General features: G+C 37.5%; 1 protein-coding gene across 5 annotated transcripts in view; it reads left to right on the forward strand.

Annotated features, from left to right (window-relative positions):
• Positions 1–22,275, forward strand: part of ESYT2 (extended synaptotagmin 2) — a 79,174-nt gene that overhangs the window by 18,456 nt on the left and 38,443 nt on the right. For all 5 annotated transcript variants that reach the window (XM_021526535.3, XM_021526537.3, XM_021526538.3 and 2 more), the window contains exons 2-6: positions 11,879–11,920; positions 12,509–12,643; positions 14,419–14,495; positions 20,236–20,308; positions 21,136–21,225. In XM_021526535.3, the coding sequence (XP_021382210.1) occupies positions 11,879–11,920; positions 12,509–12,643; positions 14,419–14,495; positions 20,236–20,308; positions 21,136–21,225 (417 nt within the window). The remainder of the gene's footprint in view (positions 1–11,878; positions 11,921–12,508; positions 12,644–14,418; positions 14,496–20,235; positions 20,309–21,135; positions 21,226–22,275) is intronic.

Raw genomic sequence — 22,275 nt, forward strand, 5'->3', positions numbered from 1 at the left:
GTTCTCATTTTGCTCTTTTGTAGTTTCAAATACAGATTTGCAGTTTGCTCATTCCCAACCAATACAAAGTGAATTATACTTGTCATAGTTCACATTTATTTGTTTCAAATGTGTTGTGAATTATAGATGACATTAAGAAGAACAGAAGGTTGGGCTTCAGTGCATGGAGATATTTCAGGCTAAAGACAGGGAAGATGATTTAATCTGCCTGAGAAAGAGGAGTCTAGCAGAAGGTAATCATTGCTTCTTAACACTTGCCTTTTCTGAAAGCTGATGCCCATTTTTAGCTCTCACAGAGCACCTGCATGGTTCCCTTAGAGAGAAGAACTGTGCAAGCTAATGAGTGCTAAAGGAGTGAGCTCTCCCTGCTGCAGGAACCTCAGTCTCTGGATCAGAACTGACTGCAGGGTCAGGGACTCGGGCAGCGGGTCAGTGGAGGAAAAGGTGAAGAAACCTTCAATGTTTTATTGTAGATACCAGCAACAAGAGTGGCTGGCCATTTGGTGCAGAGCCCAGCACTTCTTTTCACAGCTGTAGACAGTTCAAAGAATAGTAAGTTGTGCTGTGATGCTGGTTGTATAAGCTGTTTTGAAAGCTAATGTTTAGTAGTCCAGAGAGGAAAATTTGTCTTCTCTTGACTGTCAAGAGAATAAGACACTCTGGCATGCAGTGGGGTGGGAACATGTCTGGATTCTCAAGGGAACTGAAAAGGAATTTGTTATAGAGACTAGAAAGTACAAAAGAGGTCATGTTTTTGAAATGTGACAAATTGAAAATATCATGCTAATACTTTTATAATTTTATTTTAAAAACCAAAAGTTGGAATTTCAAGGTATTAAGACTTTATTTTTAGAAAGAGAAGAACAAATTAAATTACACCTGGGAATAAAAGGGTAAAGTTAATAATGTCAAAAAAAGAGTACTGTGCAAGATTTTTTAAATTGTAAAATTTGTGGAGCCCTGAGAGCTGTGGTTCATCCTATGCCTTTTAGCAGTTTAAAGATTTAGGTCTTTGCTTTCAGTAATTGCAATGCTTGTGGGAATTTGGTGATGTGCTAATGCAGGCTTGTGAAACATTAAACATTTCATTTTGTAAAACTTGGTTGCACTATTTCTCTATAACATGACATGAGAGCAAGACTTTGGGCAGTATAAATCCAGTTGTAGAGTCTTATGCTACCAATTCTTTTTTTTTTTAAACTGTGCTCATCCTGGCCATCTGTTGGACATCAGCATTTATAAAATACAATTGTTACTGCTGTAAATGCTTGTAGAGGTGAGATTGGAGAAGGACATCCTGTTGTCCTAAGAGTTCATGGGTTCTGGTCTCTGAATGGGGAGGTGGTATAGAAAAAACATTATTGTAAATGTGGATAGTAAGCAGTCAAAATGTTAAACCTAAATTATTATGTTTCCTCACTTTAAGTTGTGCTCAACAGGTGTGAGAAATGTCTCATCCTGTGTCGGGTTATCAGTTTTTTGTCAGAGGTTCTGGATGTCAGTCCCTCAGAAGTGAAAACCATTAAAAGGTTCCTGCAACCTAATGCCCCCATAAGCCTTCTACTTCTTTATTATTTTTTTACTGTCCTGTCTCACTCCAAACTAAGCACTGAAAACTTGCCTTTGTCCTTTTTGAGATGGAAAGTGAAAAAGAAATGTGAACATGGCAATCCAGGAAATATTACAAGATATTAAACTGCAGTGAAATTAATGCAGTTTGGCTACAGAGTTGATGTCATCCGTACATTGAAGCCTGAGGTATGATATATATTACATATATATATTACATATATATATGAGAACTTGAAGATAATTCTGAAATTAGACTGTGCTAGAAGATGAATGTGTGCTAGTGGACTAAAAGCTTCAAGCTTTCTGTTCAGAAAGAGGTAACAGCTGAGGAAGGCAAACCCATGTGGTTCCCTGTGGCAGACATCGTGTGCTGTGTTTAGGGTTGATTCTGTACCCAGACACCAGGGAAAACCATGCCAATGTACTTCCACCTATTTGGAAGGAAACTCTAACCTTTACTGGTAGAGAAAGGGATTTTTGTTTCAAGTTGTTTGTGAGGTGATTAAGTCTGGATGCTTCTGGAAGTTAATGATGATTAGTTTTTAATTTCTAGACTGAACCTCTTCCCTCCGGTTGGGGCTGCAGAGGCTGAGTGTCAGGTTAGAAGAAGCAGGATTATCCAGTTCCCTTACTAGCAGGCTACTGTTCTGTCATTCTTCCAGAGCAGCTGCTTATAATGCCTATCCCGGGGGATTTTGTTAGAGCAAGCTGCTGCTAAGTAGGAGGTCTCTGGGTAACTTTCTATAGTGGCATGCTTGTTCCATCTCTGCAAAAATAGCAGCACTTAGGCAAATGTAATCTAGTTTTGGTATTGGTGAGTTAAATTGCTGAAAAGTAATGCAGCTTTTGACAAGTCACATTGCCACTGTGAGTGAAGCATATTTAATAGATGTTGAAGTGGAAGATGTGCATGAAAAAATGAAACTGCTGTGCTTTGAAATGGCATCCTTCACTTCTGAATTGCAGGACTTAGTTCTGGGCTTCTTTTTCAGTCAGAGCTCTGGAGCCTCTTTTTAGGCAGGGTTTATTTTTTTCAAATACAGCATTATTTTGCATTGCCAAAGACATTGTTTGCCATAGAAGCTGAGGAGAATATCCAGGTGAGAATATTCTGGTGATTTTGCAGGGCTGCATAAGGATGGATTCTGAATCCTCAGCTGCCAAAACTATAAGCTGATTAGGCTTTTGATGGGCTGCTAGCAAAAATTTGAGTATTGTTGATTTTCTAAATGCTGTTCCAATGAATTCTGCAATGAGAAGGAAAACCAAGGGACCACTCTCTCAATTACAGTCCTGTATATGTATTTAATATATAATATATTTTAAAAATAATTTTAGCAAAATAACATGTTTTTAGTATTTAAATGAGAAATATAGATACATTTATTGTTATTGGTAAATTGTAAAAAAGGCATTTTATAGTTTGAATTAATGGCATGCTTTAATTTTTGCACAGCAGGCAGGTTGGATCTGGGATCCCTCCATGGAGTTTGGGTTCTAGTGAGATCCAAAGGGTGTTTACATGGGCAATGGTGGCTCTTGGCAGTGTTTTGGGAGCATCTGGTTTATGCTAGTTTAGCCTGACTTTACAGGACACAGCCTATGTGCTGCTAGTTGTTTTCCTTGTCCCCCAGATATGATATATATATACTCATGTATGGTGTATATATGTGTTCATAAATATAAATATACACTTATGAATATATATTAAGAAATAATGTCCTTCAGGCCATACCAGGATGCTGAAATGTTCTGTGTATGTGAACAGCTGAAAGGGATGAGGAACAGAGGTAGCAAGGAAGGTTGTAAGGAAATTAAAATTTCTGTAGCTTATAAAGAATGTCAGTTTTATTACTCGAGGTGTATGAATTCTATTGTAGTAGCTTTCCTGTGTTAGCATTGAATCCTGGAGGTGTTGAAAAGCTGTTTGTTTCAATTTCTCCAAGCACCAGCTTGTTTTGTCTTTAATTGCTATGTTGTTGAAGAAATTACTTTTCACCTGAACACTCACAATGCCTGAAGCAGATAGCTCAGGATAGGGGGGAATACAGAGATCACTCTGGAAAACTCCTGCTGAACAGCTGTCTGTAATTTGTTGTGGCACCTCACAGGACTTGAACTGATAGAGGCAGCTCACGTGGGATGACAGTGTTTGTGCTGGTGGAGTGTTTTGGGAACATTTGGTGGGGTACCAAGTAGGTGTTTCTAAAGCCACTCTTGTCTTATAGGTGCAAATCTGACTCAAAGGACATTTAATTGCTTCTTTCATAAAGGTTTACTTTGTTTTCCAGTGTGTTGTCCAAGCACTTAAATGGCTTATGTTCCAGTTTATAAATAAATACAGTCCTTAACCTTGCTTGTTATTACAGCTGTTTCTTTCATTTAAGTATGTTTCCACTTTTTCCAATATTTCGGTTTTACTGTGAGATTTTATCATGATCATAGAGGCATGGCAAAAATTTTAGGGCCCTTCCCCACCTCCTTTATATCTGTATCTTACTCTGTGTACTCTCTGTGTAGAGGGTATAGTTTTATTTTTTTCCTCTACCCTTACTTCTGTGATGTTTGATTTTTTTAAAAACATTTTTTTTTGTTTGTTCGTTTATGGGCAGTTATTGTCAAAACCTGTATTGCTTATTTTGTAACCCTTTTAGGTTATTTGATACTGATTTATATGAGTCTTTCTAACTGGTATTTTGTGAAGTATCCTATGGACCTAAATAGTGTGTTTGACAAAACTGATTTTCTATATTTAGTCTGCTTCTGGACCTTCCAGATATTTCTGTTGAAAGATGTGGCACATGCAGCTCATCTGTAATGATTCTCAGGGAAAGTGTTTCAAGAGTCCTGGTTTAGTTCTCATGCTGCAAACGCATCACGTTTATAGTCCTGAGCATGAATTTTGCTGTGCAAAGGCAAATAATTTTAATATATTTAAAACTGCAAACCCAAAATCCATCCCAAGGCATGCTAAACAGAAACTGAATCAGATTACCAGACGTAATAGAAATAACAGTTGATTGTTAGTTTAGTAACAAGGGCCCACAGGATTTTTAAGGAAACCTTAATATTGGCATTTAACCTTTTCTTTCAGAAATACTGAATCCTGCAGTTCTGCAGCAGTAAATATTTTGTGGGTTTTTCTTGTTATTTGGAAGAGGAGAGAGCCAGGGTGTTTCTGGTATTGACAGAAGTAGGAAAATTGCTCGGTTAACCCCAGAGGTGAATTACTGAAGTGACAGAGCCTGGCTGCTGTGCTCTCACAGCCTCCCTTCTCCAGCTCCTGTCAGAAGGGAGGGGTCCTCCCTTCACCAGCGCTGGAGGAGAAGCCTCTCCAGCCTGGGTCAAGTGCCAGAAGACACTGGGTCAGTTCCTCCGTGGAAAGGAGCAAATAGCTCAGCTATTGCTGCTCCTTGTTGCTTCAGAGACTGAGAGGGGATTGCTGGCTGGAGTACATGGGATTAAGCTATTAGCCCTGCTCAGCTCTGTTTTACCTAAAATGTCCTTAGGCCAGCCTGCTTTACCAACTGGAAAACACTGGAGTGAATAGATGTTAAATTGAGCTTGAATATCACTATATGACACAATTTATTCTATCCATGCTGGGCTGCTTCTTTTAGTGACTTTCTCTGGCCTTTTTGAGTTACAAGTGCAGTGAGTTTAGACAAACTGTCAGCTATAATTCAAAGGTAAATTTAAGTTTAGTGTGTTTTGGGTTTTTGCCATGCCACTGGCTTTAGGCTTAATGGTTAAATAACTGCTTATGCTGTACATTCAGAAGGTTTTAGAGCACCTAATTTGGGCTCCTGTCCTGAATTTTCTTCTGTGGTATAGTCTCCCTATCCACTGACTATGCATGAAGAGACTATCAAAACTACTGTGATACCCTTATACATTTTTACATTTAAACTAGACAAATGCACTTTTGATAGAGTACAGGATTTTTATATATAAATTTAGCTTTCCAAAATAAGAAGGGGTCAGTATCTAATAGAAGAGATATTTGTGAAATGCCTGGAAAAGTACTCAAGAATATTTTGCTGCATTTTAACTATACCAAGAAACTTGATTATATTGTGTAACCTTAAAGTGACTGCTATAGTTTCTTTAAGATTTACGTCTGGAGCAACAAATAATCAGTGCAAATGGAAGGAACTAAGCTTAAATTAAGTAATGCTGAGTCAGAGAAGTATCTTTTAAACATAGCTATGATAGTACATTATTTTTAATGTAGAATATTCTACAGTGTGTGGAAGTGACTTGTCAAGATTGTTGAGTCCAACTCCTGGCCCTATGAAGGGCACCACAAGAATCACAGAATGTTCCTGAGAGCATTGGAAGTCTTATCATTAATCTTTGAATGTAAAATGGAAGAAATGCAAATTTTTTGGGGGTTTTGTTTGGGGCTATTTATTTATTTATTTTTAAAATTCTAACCTGCTTTTATTGCTTCCATTTCTTCCATTGCTGTAATACACAGCTCATGAAAAGTGGTTTGTTTGTAGCAAATTAAGTTTTCAGTTTTTGGAATGCTCTGATTAATACCTGTAGTTTTGTACTTTCAGTGTAGATGCTCCGGTTTTTGTTTGAGTTATGTAGATAATATTTAGGGCCTATGTGTTAATCATCAAATAAATGTCAAATTTATCTAGAGTTGTTTCATAAATATCTTTAAGGATGGAGGAAGCTTTCAAAGATAATTTTTAAAAGAAAAATGTTTTACAGTGAGGGGATCAGTGAAAAGTAACAGCTATTATGCAATTTATATTTTAAAGTAGATTATTAGTACCTGTGACTTGTTTTGAAAACAATTCAACATTAATTACAGGAGGTTGTTGTCATGTCTTTCCTTTGGAATTTCTTGTCAATGCTTTCTTTTAGTAAAATTTATGTAGATAATTGAAACTTCCTTTATGTGAATGAAAAATTATATTTAAGGCATTAATGTTATTAATTGCACTTTGAATCTCATTTCATGTTTTCTGATTGCTATTTGACTTTTCAAGTTCCCATCCATCCTTAGTCCATGGCATTTGAGTATAATAGTTATTATTCTGTGTCTAGCCTTTCATATGCAGATGATAATCTGGCCAGAAAACTGAGTCAATTTAGCCAGTGTGAAGTTTATGTAGAGAGTTTGAAAAACAAAATAGTTGTGGGTAAGAAACGTTTCTTCTGTTGTTACTGTTAGTGTAAATGGTTTTCTTTTGTCCCTTTTTTCTTTTATTGTCTTCCAGGAGAAAAGGAACTGCATTCCTTGGGCCCTTTCTGGTATTTTATTGATAATTACAAAAATTCTGTGTTCTGAACTGAGCTTTTGAAAGTGCAGGATCAGAAATAGAAAGTAAATATAGAAGTTGTTTAGAGCTAAGCACAAGCAGTTGTGTGAGAAAGCCAGATAGTGTCTTTTTAATGTGCAGAAATGCATCTTTTGAGCACTTCCAAGTATTTTGCAAAATAACTTTTAATAATAGAACTTTCCTGGAACATATTATGTTTTTTGTGTGGAACACGTCGTCGGGGCATTTCTTGCAACAGTTCTCTCTTGTTATACTTTGCTTTCAATATTGAATTGCTACACCAAGTGGCTGAAATTATACTACTTGCCAAACCTGCATGAGTAATTTATTAACAGAAGCCAAGAGGAAAATGCTTTTAGTCGTTAACTGTCTTAGCTGAAATCTTGACTTCTGTTTCTTTCTGTCATGCTTGTCAATAGATTTTGATATGAGAATTAACACATTTTGCACATCAGTTAGTCTGATTCTTGCTTCTGGCCATAAAAATGTTTGTGCAGTTGCTTCAATGTTCTTGTCTCAGTCCTGACTGATTCAGTGTACCAGCTTCTGTCCTCAGGCTTTCTCCTGTTGTCTATGCATAAAATTGTATTTGAAGTCAAAAACTCTTAAAGCAAAAAATAATTTTACCACTATTATTGCAGTCTCATATAGCAGGCTGAAAATTTATGGGATTAGTAGATGGATAAATATTTTATTTTTTGTTTTCAGACAACCTGGGTTTGGAGCATCTAAGGATTAAGCAAAGCCCAGCTTTTGATTCAAGGCTGGCTTAACTGAAAATTTCAGAGTCTTGAAAATGATCTCTGCTCTGAGTGTCAGAATAGGCACCAAACTGCATTAAAATTTGAGTGAGCGAGCAGAAAAGCAGGAATGGAAAAGGGATGAGAAACAAGAATAGAAGATACTGTATTATTTGTTGCCTGTTATCAACTGCAGGAGTAAACTAGGCTTACATAATTGAAGAGCAGGCTTAGTGCCAATTCATGTAACTATTGGAGCATGATAGGTGTGGCACACCAAAGGACAAGTAATTATTAAATCTCTGTAAAAGTTAAGAGTCATGTCCTGTTAAGTAAGGTCTTAATAAAGACTGTACAGTAGATAAAATAAAACATTAATAAATTAACATATATGGATAGATTTGAGTATCTGTGGCCTCTTATTTGTTTCCCAACCTATTTCAAGTGTTTATGCTTAATTTGAGACTGAATGTGAAGAGTGCGTGATAGGTACAAGAGAGATGCTTCCTCTTTTCCTCATTCCACAGAGGTGTATTGCATGTCAGCTGTGTGCATGGTGCAGGGAATGTGGCCTGTGCCTTCAGAAGTTTATACTCTGAATCTGGGAAGTTGATCACCCTTTGGAGGAAGGTGAATTTCATCTGTGCTGAGGTTATATTTAGAGTGGGAAGCCTCTCTCAAGTCTAGTGTGTCTTTTCTGTTGAATGTCAACTGGATACTTGTACAGAAGACTAAAAATGAATTGTGAACATGACAACTGTTATATCTTGCATTACTCACAGCAGACAAGTTTGCTTTTGGTATTTCCACGAATTTTCTTTTCCTTTCCTCATCTGAGTGTTTAATTTGTTGTTTCTATTTATTTTATTTTGTTGCTGTTCTTTGCAATTCCTGTAGAATCATAGAATTTAGGAAAAGACCTCTGAGATCATCAAGTCCAACTATTAATCTGACACTGCCAGATCTACCACTAAACTATGACCCTAAATGCCACAGCTGCAATACATCCAGCACTGGTGACTCTATTACTTCCTTAGGCAGCCTGTTCCAATGTTTAACAACTCTTTCAATGAAAAAAATTTAATTATATGCATTCTAAACCTCCAACCTGCAACTTAAGGCTATTTCCTCTTATCCTCTCTCTTTTCCACATGGGAGAAGAGAGCAACTCTCATCTGGCTACAACCTCCTTTTGGGTGATTGTAGGGAGCAATAAAGGTCTCCTCTGAGTTTCCTTTTCTCCTGACTAAACAACCCCAGCTTCATCAAGTGCTCCAGCTAAGCCTTGTGCTTCAGCCCCTTTTCCAGCTCCACTGTTCTTCTCTGGACACCTCAATGTCCTTCATGTACTGGGGGGCCCAAAACTGAACACAGCATTCCAGGTGCAGCCTCACCAGTGCCCAGAACGGGGGGACAGTCACTGCTGGTCCTGCTGGCCACTCCATTTCTGATACAGGCCAGGGTACCTTTGGCTTTCTTGGCCACCTGGCACACCTGGCTCACGTTCAGCTGCTGTCAGCCAGCAGCCCCAGGTCCTTTCCCCTCAGGGCCACTTTCCAGCCACTCTGTCCCCAGCCTGTAGCACTACCTGGGGTTGTTGTGACCCAAATGCAGGACCCAGCACTTGGCCTTGTTGAACCTCATACCACTGGCCTTGGTCCATCAGTCCAGCTGGTCCAGATCCCTCTGTAGACCCTTCCTGCCCTCCAGCACATCAACACTCCCAACCAACTTGGTGTCACCTGAAAATTGACTGAGGGTGCCATTGGTCCCTTCATACAGATGACAAACAGGAGTGTCCCCAGCACTGAGCCCTGTGGAACATGCTTGTGACTGGCCAGAGTTACAGCCATGGATGTAACTCCATTCCTTCACTCTCCCTGGGCCTGGCCATCCAGCCAGTTTTTTACCCAGCTGACTGTACACTGGTCCAAGCCATGAGCAGCCGTTTCTGCAGGACTGTGCTGGGGGAAAACATGTTGGAGGCTTCACCGAACACAGCGACAGCCTTTCCCTCATCCACTAAGTCATGCTGGCATAACAGGAGATCAGCTCCATGACCTTTGCTGGACCAAGGTCAGAGTGACAGGCCTGTGGTTCCCCATGCCCTTGTGGATGGGGTTACATTTGCTGACCTCCAGTCACCTGGGACCTCCCCAGTTAGTCAGGACTGCTGGTAAATGATGGAGAAGTGGCTCTGTGAGCACTTCTGCCAGCTGCCCCAGTGCCATAGGGTGGATTCCTTCCAGCCACAGAGGCTTGTGCTTGTCTAAGTGATGTAGCAGGTTGCTGACCATTTCCTCTTGGATTACGTTGGTGTCCCCTATGTGGAACAGCTCTGCAGCTCTCACCCTGTGAAACTGAACATCACTGATCTCTCCTACCTAAATTAGAATGAAACATGTTGATTCAACATTATGCACAACATCGTGCAGAAGTCATTACTGAGAACTGGCATTTTTTCTGTTTGCAGATTCATAAGGCAAATATTTTAAAGGAAAGATCAAGATGTTATTTATTAGTGTTGGGGTTAACAGTGTTCATTCTCTCAGTTTCTTTGACTTTTTTACCATTGGGAGCAACATGAGAACCCTGCAAGACAAAAACTGAGTGTAAACTCTGTTGAGCTCTAAGTTCATGTACATACTTGCAACTACTTGTGTTGCAAAAGTAAAAAACAATTAAGTATTTTTTGTTTTCAAAAAGTGGACACCATCCCCAACTCTCTTAAATACAGAGTTCTGACATTCTACCCACCATAATTTTCCAGGAAATTAATTCTAAGTAAATAAAATAACATGGCTCCCAAATTGTTCCATCTGTTATTTATAATTCTGTTATTTTAACTTTAGTAAAATAAATCATGTTGAATGTTTTTTCTCAGTCGAACAAATCACTGGACACTTCTGCACCACTTATAAAGTTTTTGAGATATGTGATATACTTGATAAAGATGCTGAGAACCTTTCTTGACAGTGGAAGTCAGCAGCATTTGTAATTCTTCAAGTATCTGTAGAAACATGGGGCTTACCTTTGTTGTTGACCTGAGATTGTTGAAAAAGAAACAGACTGGAGAGATACCTCTGACACTGTTGATTATGCTGATGAGGGGCAGCATAGCAAAAACTATATAGCAAAAGTTTAGGGGTTTAGATGAAATTAAGGGTTGCTCTGAGAGTAGATTGAGTGTGTGAAGAATATGTTAGTGCTGATTGTTAATGCAAGAAGTGAAGAAAAACTGAAAAGTCATTAATGGGACTTGCTTTCAAATTCATCCTGTTGGAAATACGGTTTAAAGAGTAGGTCTTTCACTGACTGTTCCTATCTGGGATATGCATAATAAATATAGCTGCTGTTGAAGCCAGTGGTGCAATCTGTTATGCTATGAAGAGATTAAGACTTGGCAATTTGGTTAAGTAGAGACACTGCTTCACAAAAGTCACTATATGTAGGTCATGGTTTTTTTGTGCGTTCAAAGGCTTTTTGTGTTTGAGAAGTGTGATCTGCATCTTGTTCTGCCTGTGAATTTCTAAGGAAATTCTTGTTAGCTTTGCTTCTTCGGGGCTTTATTTTTGTTTGGAGGGAATATTGATTGGGTTTTTTGCATGTATGTGTATTTGTAAAAGATAAAGCTACTAACTGTGCTCTCCTGTGTCTGGACAACTGTGTCTGTTCTTCCAGCATTGAATGGATGTTTTCCTATTGCCACAGGTACTTTCTGCCCTGTATATAAACTGTCACACTGTCTCTGACTGGTTTCTGCAGTTTGAGAAAAGAAATCACTAGAAATGCCTTTCAAAGGGCTCTTGGCTGAACTTAAATCCATATTCCTGAGCTTCAGCTTCACTGATTAAATATTCATAGCTGTGATTTATTGACATTGAAAAAGATTTGGCATGAATGAAAGGAAGCAGAAGTGCAGTGGGGACTCTGGCAGTCACCTGTGTCATTTTAATATTGGTTGACACAAGCCGGGTTGGCTGTGCTGGTTTTTTAGTTTGTCCATGGTGTTACAGTATGACTTTATTCCAGGTACTACTACTAGAAACAAGTCCAAGCATATATTTATGTATTTCAGAAATGAGTTTTTATTTTAATTTACTTGTATTTTAATTCTCTTGCCAGGAGTGTTGAATACTCAATATGTTGTCCACCGTCTAGGGAGATCCCTAAGCTTTCCAGTATTATAAATAACTGGACACAATTAACTAAAAAGTAGTTTGTATTTGTATTAATTTTTTGTTTTGTGTTTGTTTTGGTTTTTAGGTGCATTTTCCAGACACAGAGAGAGCAGAATGGCTCAACAAGGTAAGGAGAAACATTGATCTCAAGTGGGAAGAGGCAGGAAGGAAGGCTGAGATTAAAATAAAAGGCGAGGCAAGAATCTGAGAACAGAGTAGTTTTAACTTTAGGATTTATACACTTGAAATCTCTGGTTGTTGATCCAGTTAGTCACAAGAAAGATTAAATTTAGTTTCATGGTCCTGAAATTGTGAGTTTTATGAGTGATTTAAAGTGGCATTACAGTAATGACAGCTATAATTGCGTAGAACTCATAGCAGCTGTAAACACAATCTTTAATTTTCTTCTTGTCTGGGATACTTTCCAGTTACTGTAGGTTCCTGACCTACAATCTAAAAATAAATGAAATTTGCAGTTTTGATTTGTGTGTGTGATAATCTAAGATATAAATCTATGTAGCTTACTTTTTAAAAAATACCTTTCATTCAAAGAGCATAGAAGAACATTAATTAATTGGAAAATAGTAAGAAAAAAAGCAATATAGAATTTTCAGATAGAAAATTCAGATGCAGTGAAGTTCTGATTTTTTTACATTTATAACTTGTTCATGTATTTAAGAACTGTACTTCCATGCAGATTGTTTTTTCTCCTTAGACTGTAAAACAGATGTGGCCTTTTATTTGTCAATTCATCGAGAAACTCTTCCGAGAAACCATAGAACCAGCAGTAAGAGGAGCAAACAACCACCTCAGTACCTTCAGTTTTACAAAGATTGATATTGGTCATCAGGTCAGTGTCTGGTGAGGTTTTTTTTAAGAGACCCTGTTTTACACAACATTTTCTTATAGCCTGTTCAAATCTGCACAGAAATACTTCTCTGTGACACTTGGCCATAAGCCTGATTCTGACTTGTGTTGTAACATTACAATAAAAATGTGTGGGTTTATTAGCAGAGGCTATATTGTATTTCCTGGGATCTATGCTTCAGAAACTTGACTGAGAATTTGGAGACGACTCAGTGTAGAAATGCCTGGTCACATGAAGAGCTCACAGCAATGTGATTTTAATATTGTTCATGCAGTGCTTTACATTAAGTGAGCAGGAACCATTATCCGTTTGCCAGATGGTCCAAGTGCAATTTTCTTGTCACAGATGCACTTCTAATCACATTGTGTGGAGTCAGTGACATGGCTGCTGGCTTGGCTTTCCAAGGACTGCACAAAACACAGTATAAAGGGACAAACAGATGTTTGTCTTCTGTTCCATCCCATGAAAGAAGGGGTCCATGCCTGCAGGAGAGCCTGTTTGACCAGTGCAAGCTGAGAATCATCCCCTCTGCTTGCAGCAGGTTCAGCACTACTTAATCTTCCCTGAATTAACCTGAACTTTACTGCTTTGAGATGCAGTTTAACAGCTTTTGTTTGAAGTTGTCTTTTGTGTTTCTATTGCTTGTCATAAATTGAATGTCAAATAAGGATTTAAAAATCAACACCCCCACACACCCTCAAATGTTAGGAAAGCTGAAATTACTTTTCAGATGTGATAGAGGGGAATTGTGCTCCCTCTCTTTGTGACTCTATTTCATGTAGGTTATAGTTCATTATGCTTTACTGCACTTTTTGTGTGTTGGGTTTATTATTTTTTTAAATTGTAAAGCCTTTTACACAGGGCCTCTGTCCTGCCCTAGATATATTTGTATTGCAGACTGTAGCATTCCTTTTAAGATGTACTAATTTTAAGTAGGTTTTAGCTTCCAGACTGAACTTAAATCCGTGGTTCTGCAGCTGAATTGAGTAACCTTGGACATGACAAAGAGCTATTCTTACTTTATACTGCAGCCTTGATTGAGTTGATTGAGCTGCACAATCCCAACACAGCAGTGAGATTTTGATTTTACAGAAATTATCAAAAAGCTGTAAATAGAAATATGAAAACTTTTCAAGGAAGGAAAAATTCAAAAGTGAGGTTGTTAGTCATCCTCTCCTGCCTAGTGTTTGATGGATATTTGGGGCTTGAGTGTGTGATTGGTATGTGTTAATTCTGTGTGAGAGAGAGAGGAGAGAGTATGAATACAATGGTTTAGAGTGATAGCACAGGGTGGTTGACACAACTTTTTATGGGAATCATGGATTCTTTTCCATCTAATCTCACTAAATTCCACTTAAGGCAACTGTCTTTTTGTGAACTAAATTTAGCTTGTTGTTGTAGTTACACAGCAAAGAATGCTTTGGGAGTATCAGACATACACCTCTACAGAGAAATCAGATGTTTATGCAGGGTAGAAGGAAAGCTTGATTATTAAATATTTTGTAAATCTTGAAGTTAGTGGTCCATGCTCAGGGTAATTGTGGAAGGATTGTGGTTAATTGTATCCCAGCAAGGTAATTTTTACCCTTGAAATAAGAATTTGAACTAAATTTATAACCTTACTTCACACCTTGTAATGTTTATAGTAGGTTCTTAACTTCAGGTATTAATATGCCTATGATCACCTTTAATTCAAAGTTAAGAGTTTAATATACTTCTGTAGAAGAATCCAACTTTTACTTGCTTCATTGTTCCAGCCTCTGAGGATAAATGGTGTAAAAGTGTACACTGAAAATGTGGACAAAAGGCAGATCATTTTGGACCTTCAAATCAGGTAAACTTTGACTATATTACAGTGGAGTCTATGCTTTATAATTTGCACATTTTTTCATTTGGCAGTTAATGTTGGCCTGAAAGGAGAACTGCTTCATCATGAAAATATAATTAGTTGTAATTGTATATGAATGGAGGAATAAACTGCATGCTGTAAGTAGCATTTTTGTGAGGGAAATGGAATATCAACTCTATGTGCTTTCATCATTAAATGCATGTTTGTTAATAAAAAAATACTTTCCAAAGATAAAGCACTAGCTTTGACTTTTTCCCATAATGTAATACTTTGTAATTAAATGTAGTCTGAAATCTAAGATGTAATATTTTTTGTGTTTTTTACTTTTTTCAGTTACTTAGAGTATTTTATTAACATAGTATTAGGAAAAAATAATGATAGCTGTAGAAGATAATGTGCTTACTTTACCAGAGTAAATCTGTGTATTATAAAATGCCAGAATGACTGTGCTCCATTGCTTCAGCTTTCTTTGCTATTTCCTCATTACTTCTCTTATATAGATTTCTCATTAGATCTACCCTACATTTACCCAAGTCATTCTCAACAGAATCTGCAGTTGCAGGGTTTTTTGGAGCTTCAGTCAGTGAACCCAGCAATGTTTTTATAGTTGACCATCACAGGTCTGTGTTACCATGGCTACTTTTGCCTGCTTGTGGACTATGGAAAAGCCAAATTTGTCAGTCATTGACAGTCCAGCAAGGAGCAGCCTTCTATGTTCCTCACTGCTTCTCTGGCAGTAGCCAGGAGGGTCATCAGGCACATCTCAGCTTCAGAGGCACTTCCAAAATTCTAACTTGGTTATTCTTAAATTTGAATTCTTTGTTATTCTTAAATTTGAGTTATTTGTACAGCTATGCTGTAGCCTTTGCTGCTTTGGCAGAGCTGGGCAGGCCCCAGAGTGATAAAAGACTGCTGTCTCCTTCCCTGGGTTCCAGAGCAGGTGAGGGCTACATCTGTGAGCAGAGCCCAGTCTGTAGTGAATTGAATCTTTTTATTTCTGTAGGAAAAAGACAGCTGTCTAAATCAGGGATTGGTGTTGCTGGACAAAATACAGCAGGATTGGCTTTTGAGAGTTTATTTCACTGGAAGAACGTGTTAGCCCTAATGGAGCAACTTCCTTCAGTTTTCTCTTTGTTGCCTCTTCTGACAGCAGCTGGGAGAGCAGCTTCACCTCTTCAGAGATAAGCTCGCAGGAAAACATTCTTGTTTGACCAAACAGTCCATAGAATTTTTTTTTGAGATGCTGTTTCTGTTCCAAGACCACTTCTTCCCTTTAAGGCAGAACTATTCACAGGAAGACAGAGTAAATCCAGTATTTTTTTTTTAATTTCTGCTCATCCTCATGAAGTAGATAAAAGTAAAAAGGCTAGTAGGTTTGTACAAAAAATTCAGGGATAATGTCCTGTTAACATAGATATGAAGGAAATCTTTACCCATATGTCTCATTGTATTACCTTGCAACCTACTTAGAGAAGTGGTAGACAGCTGCAATAGAATCCAGTCTAAAAGGCCAAAATTAATTCCTTGAAGTGGTTTAAATAACAATAATAGGGCTGGGTCAGTTGGGTGCCTGATGATCCCAACAGCCTGTCCCTAATGCAGGTGGCACAGACTTCCAGGAGGAAAATGGAAATGAGAGCTCTGGAGTGACTATCACAGCTTCTAGGAATTAAAGATTAGACAAAACCATCATCAAAGGAAGTCCTTTTTCATATTTAAGACTTGTCCTTGGCACCTCATTCAGAAAGGGCTCTTTTTCAAAGGCTTTTAGTATGCAAGTTTAAGACAGAGAGTCCCCCAGCCCCCTGTACCAGTTGTTAACTGTTTGATGTTGTTTGCTTTTTAGTAGTTTGGTTCATATAACCTCTGAGAGTCTTATCAGTGATATTACCTCAGTCACAACAGGAAGAATAATTACCTCTTGATGCATTTAGATAGAGTTAAATACAGATACGAACCCTAAATTATGTTTTACATTGCAGTTGCAAGACTATAAAGAGCAGTCTCACTGCTGGAGAAAAGTCCATCCTTTGGAGTATTTATCCCTGTATATTTTAATCACCGGTTAAATTAGTTGTTATAACTTTAATTTATTTCTAAGTTTAAAGTTAGGAGCTTTCTATAAACCCTTCATTCTCTAAATACAGTTGAGAAGGACCTCTCAACCAATCTCTCTAAACTTTTATAAGAATAGTTGTAGGAAGCCAAGCCCTATGGGGTGTGTGGTGAGGGAAGGAAGGAAAGATTTTATTTATTTTTTTTCAGTTTAAAGTACATTAATTCTTTTAAGAATCCCCTTTTATCTTGCAGTTCCACTCTTGTGGCTTCTTTTAGCCCTTTCTGCTGTCAGTTGTTTGTGGTGGGGTGTGTGCATTTGCTTTGGACCTTCCATAGTGCATTTAAGTAGTTTCCATGTGTCTCTAGAGTATTTTTTTTTGCATCATCCTTGAGGGTTTTTTCCTTTGGTCTGCTTTTAATTTTAATTGCAAAAGGAGTGTGTTTTGGTTTAGTTTCTATTGTTTCTGCAAGGATACCAAGTGCATTATAATCATTGCTTCAGAGTATTTTTCAGAACTCTTTGGAACAAGTTTTGGGTATCACTCAGAGGCCAGTTAAGAACCTCACTCTAAGTAGCTTGAATAGCTAATCCACAAAGCACTCACTGGGTAATGTATCTAAAGGTTCAGTTTGAGAACCATATTTGTGAAGGGAATGCTTTGCCTTTCTCTTACTTGGAGTTTATGTTAAAAAAAATTATCAAAACTCATTACAGTTTAAAAGTCTAGATCTCGATGAAAAATATGGGCAAGGGAAAATTTCAACCACTTGAGCAAATGAAAATAAAATCTAGAGAAATTGTTAATAAAAAGAAACCTTACATTTGCTAAAGTGCGTGAATGTAGTAAATACTTGGGTAAAGGTTATAGATCAACAGAAAACAAGATAAACTCAGTCAATTTACATGTGAACTGTAGCAAAGGAAGCAAGGAAGATTGAGAGAGGGAAGAAATAGTTGTAAATAGCCTGAGTTTTTTCAGCTTCTCATGACACAAAAAAATTGTACTGGAAAGAGTTTTAGGTTGCAGATTGAAACACATGGCAGATTTTTTCAAAATGTGGAATACTTGAGTGGGGAGATTCACTACATTATACTGGCAGAAGACAGACGTAAAAATAGGGCCTAAAGACTTTCTAAAGACAATTAAGATAGTCCAGTGTACAGAACAACATAGCACTGAAATAGAAGAAATATTTTTTCCATAACCCTTTATTTTTTCTTCTTTTTCTTCTGGGTATCTTCCATGGGCTGCAATGACCACACGCAGTACATTGTGCTTCTCTTTTGATTCAGTACAGCTGCTGTTAATATTCCTACAGGAGTGTCCTCATTAAACTGTGATCTATCCTAGTGTTCTGTACCTTAAAGGGATCATAAATATTACTGGGATATTCTGATCTGAATGTATGGAATTTGCTTAGTATATGAGCTTTCAAGTTGTATGGTGTATTACAGTGGAATTCTGTAGTCATCGACTGTTAATGGACCCAGCCAAATATCTTAGGGGATAAAACCATATTTAGCTTTATTATAAAGTTAAATGTTGTTGACTTAGTCCCCTCAAATGCAGTTTGTTACTATTTTTACTTCAGTTTGTCATCAAGTTGTTATGGATTTTCAAACAAGCATATTGCTTCCCAGTCTTCATAACACAAATAGTTCTGATGCTGCAGAGTGCCGAGATTCAGTTGCAGGTTTTAATTGACCTTGCTTCTCTGTGTCATGTTGTTATGCAATTATTTATATATATATATATGGGGGAGTGTATTTATATATCTCTACTATCTCTATATATAGTTAGGTAGGTTAAAAATAGAAATTACATAGTTTTAAATTGTGTATTAAAAGTTACATACCTATTTTTAAACTGTACAGTCACACTACATTCTTTCCAAGGAAAGCAACTGTCACCTTCCTTTGACATAGACCCCATCATGTTGTTGTCTTCCAGTTCCCCAAACTGGCCATTAAACAAAAAAATTCTACATAGTATTATCTTTTGAATAATTGAAAATAAATTCCAGTGATTGATGTTTACAGGAAAGTCTTGGTACTATTGTTTATTTCTGTTTAAGGGATTGATAAGATTTGCATTTGTTGAAATCCCAAAGACAGCACCACCACACACAGAGCAGAGGAGGATACAGATGATTTGGATAATGAATATGTGGAATGCAGCAGCCCTCACCTTGTTTTTTCTTTTGGTAGTACTTTGTGCCACTCAGGCTCAGGGGAAGGCAACAGCAATCCTGCTGTTCTGCTCTTACTGTAAGAGTAATTTATTCTATATTGACTTGAGCCTGGAATAGCCAATGAAGAGAGCAATTCCATTTGTTCACAATTCCCCAAGCATTTTCGTAATAAGATTACTTCATACTCCCAAGCACAGCTAACAGTGTTTCACTGTACAGACCAGGCCTGAGGAGCTAATGTGCAGAAAGCTGGGCTCTGCTGCAGAATCTGGAACAGGATGCCCTGCAGAGGAAACAATTTTCCCCTCCTTTCCAGCAGTGTCTGGCTTTAATTTGGCTCATCTCCATCCCACTTGGCTCCTTCTTCCATTTTTTTTTTACCTGGGCAGTCTGTTCAGAAAGCTCTTCAAATTTCATTTGTGCCTCTATCTTCTTAGTGAATGTCCTAGTCCAGCTCATCTCTCCCTATTTCGAGCATGGAATTCAACTGTTGGGTTTTGCTTTTAGCTCTCATTCTGTAGAATCATTGACTAATTCCACTCTAAATCAGAGTCTCAAGCTTTCTTCCTGAATTCCTTGCTGAGTCTCAAAATTAGTTTGTTTTCAGAACCAATGTGTCTCACAGCAGTACCAGCTCTTGGAAAGAAAAGTTGCTAAGTTCTGCTGGTACATGCTTGACCTGGATGAAGCTTCAGGGAAAGCAGCTAGAAATCCAAGCCTGAGTTGTGTGTGAACAATCTCATATCCTTGTAGCATGGGCAAAATAGTTGGGACTTCTTTTTACCAACTTCAACAAATCTGAAATACAGGGCAGCATCTGGAAAATTTCAATCACTTGAACTTGCATCCCCAAAAATGGGATGCAAGAACTGTTCAGGGAAAAATATGCATAGTTTTTAATATGTTCTCTAATTGCTTCCTGCCTTCTCTCCCTTCAGAAAGGGCTCAACTGTTTTTGGCTTAGAACTTGCTTAGAAGATCATTCAGCTCAGCAAGCCCTGCTTATTGAAATTCTGAATATGACTGCCTTTGCAAGTCTATGAATATTTCAGATGAGTTTCATTTTTAGCATAACTACCATCTCTGTCTAGTACTTCTCATGATTACGTTAGATGAGAGTGGATTTGGGTACATTTACAATCAATGAGATCTGTGGAGAGCTTTCCTGAAATGGAGTATGAATTCTGTGTCCATTATTTCCCAAAAGTAGGGCCTCTTGCTTGTTTCCTGTTATGCATCCATCTGGAGATGGTAGCAATCCTAGGTATTAATTTGAGTAATTTTGATCACAGTGATGTTTTGAAGGGGGTGTTTTAGCAAACTGGCATTGTTTTATGTTCTAATATTTCAACATGCATTTTTTGTGCATACACTGGGAGACAAAATACATTGTCATGACACTGCAAAACAGAACTAACAGTTTACTGCAATTTAGTTCATAAAAGTGAAATGTATACTTTATTTTTTGGTTTAGTTTTGTTGGAAACTGTGAAATCGATTTGGAGATCAAGAGATACTTCTGCAGAGCTGGTGTGAAAAGCATACAGGTGAAATTCAATTTTTTTCTTTTGATTTTCATATCACTAAATCACTATTTTCAGATTAAATAATCTATAAGAAAGCAACAGTAATATTGTGTAGTTTTCCAGCTTTTTATTCTCATTTGAATAGTATTGATAATGCATTAGAATTTCAGTAGCATGACATGTCTTAACATAAGAAAAAAATTCCTTTAAGATGTAGAACAAATATGTAACATTTACTACAGGAATGGAGATAATTGCACATCAAGCCAATGTGATGGGTCATGTTCAAGTGATGTGTCAGTTTATAAAGGCACCATGGAGCTTAAAACTTTATTTCATGTGATATCTAAGTGTCAGCTAGAATTACTGGTTTGGATGCAATTACTGCTAGTAGATTTGCCTTCTGATATTGTTTCTGAGATTTCCTGAACTTTTTGATAACAGATTTCTCCCTAAGGAGCAGAATTAGCTCATTTGCATGTGTCTTGACATACCTGTAAGCATTTACCTGCTTTTGCTCTGATACCTGTGGATGCCACTATGCTTCTTTTATCACATTTGTTTGCATGGAGCTGTAGAAATAATCTACTTCACACTTTCAAAAAATTACCACCAACATGACACTGCATGATACAGATGAATGTAATGAATTTTTAAGCACAACTGTTAAGTGCTTGTATTAATTTTATTTGGCTTGGATAACATATAAAGACAGTATTTATATATATATATAAAATTCTTCCGTAAGCAAGAATTTAATGAATTAGACATGTGAGCATTGCCAGCAAATAAATTTTATTTAAAACTTGACTAAAGTAAATTGTCTTTTTTTTCTTTCTCTTTTACAGATCCATGGCACCATGAGGGTTATCCTGGAACCACTAATTGGGGACATGCCCCTAATTGGAGCATTATCCCTTTTTTTCCTTAGGAAACCTGTAAGCACTTATCTCCCTTTCCAATTTTTTTTAGAGTGCTGATGATGGTAGTTAGAAAATGATGGAGCAAGAATTAAGCAGCAAAAGGAAACAGTTTGGGAAGTGTTTGGTTGAACTTTGACAGATAAGCACTGGAAAAATGTTATGGATGTAGCAGGAACCAAGAAGGATAATAATTACCTTGGAATTTGGAAGTGTGTCTTGTGAAAGCTGTCAAGACTTTTCTTGGAAGTCCTCTGGGTAAGGAAAGATCAATGGAGACCATCTAGATTGGTTGTAAAAAAGCTTTTGTTGCTGGTCTCTTGATATTCTGTAGTTCTAACTTAAAATTTCACAGGATCTATGCAAGTTTGTTAAGAAAACTAATGCTGGTGTTAGCACAAATTAAAATTAGAATGGGAAATTTCCCACCTACTGTAAGTTTTTGTCCTAGGTAGCAAGTGGGCAATTTCCATTACATTTACCAGTGATCCAAGCATGGGGGTGGATGAAGCATACAGTGAGATGGAGTTGGAATTCAAAATGATCATGAGAGCAGCAAAAGTGGAAAGCAGAGAGAAGGTCACAGAATTCAGCTGGGAAATGCACTAGGCTAAAGTGCCTGTTTGGGCAGGAATAAAAGTAAAACAAAGGTGAGCCACCAAGGTCTGGCTGGTATGAAAATGATGCAGCCAAACTGGCATGTGGAAACAAGGACAGCCCTCAAATGCTTTCAGTTTTAGGCACAGCACTTCAACAAACCTTTTTTTATAAAAGTAGAAAGGATAACATAATACACATTGTACTTGGCTGGTGGAGAACTCTTTGATGTTGTGTATGTGTGTGTGAGGCAGTTTTAGCAATTTGAAGTTTGGTGCTGCTTTTAATAAGTATCCATAAGAGCTTAAGAGAAAATGTGAACAACGTGGAAATTCTTATGCTCCATAGACTTCTTTAAAGAAATTAATTGTTTCCATCTCTTACTTGAAAGTATATTTTCCATTGGAAGCTTTCCTTGAATATGTTCTAGCTAAACATTAAAACTTAGTATGTCAAGGTTTAACAGTTTCA

The sequence above is a fragment of the Lonchura striata genome, chromosome 1 (assembly GCF_046129695.1).
Source record: "Lonchura striata isolate bLonStr1 chromosome 1, bLonStr1.mat, whole genome shotgun sequence".
Classification (NCBI taxonomy): domain Eukaryota; kingdom Metazoa; phylum Chordata; class Aves; order Passeriformes; family Estrildidae; genus Lonchura; species Lonchura striata.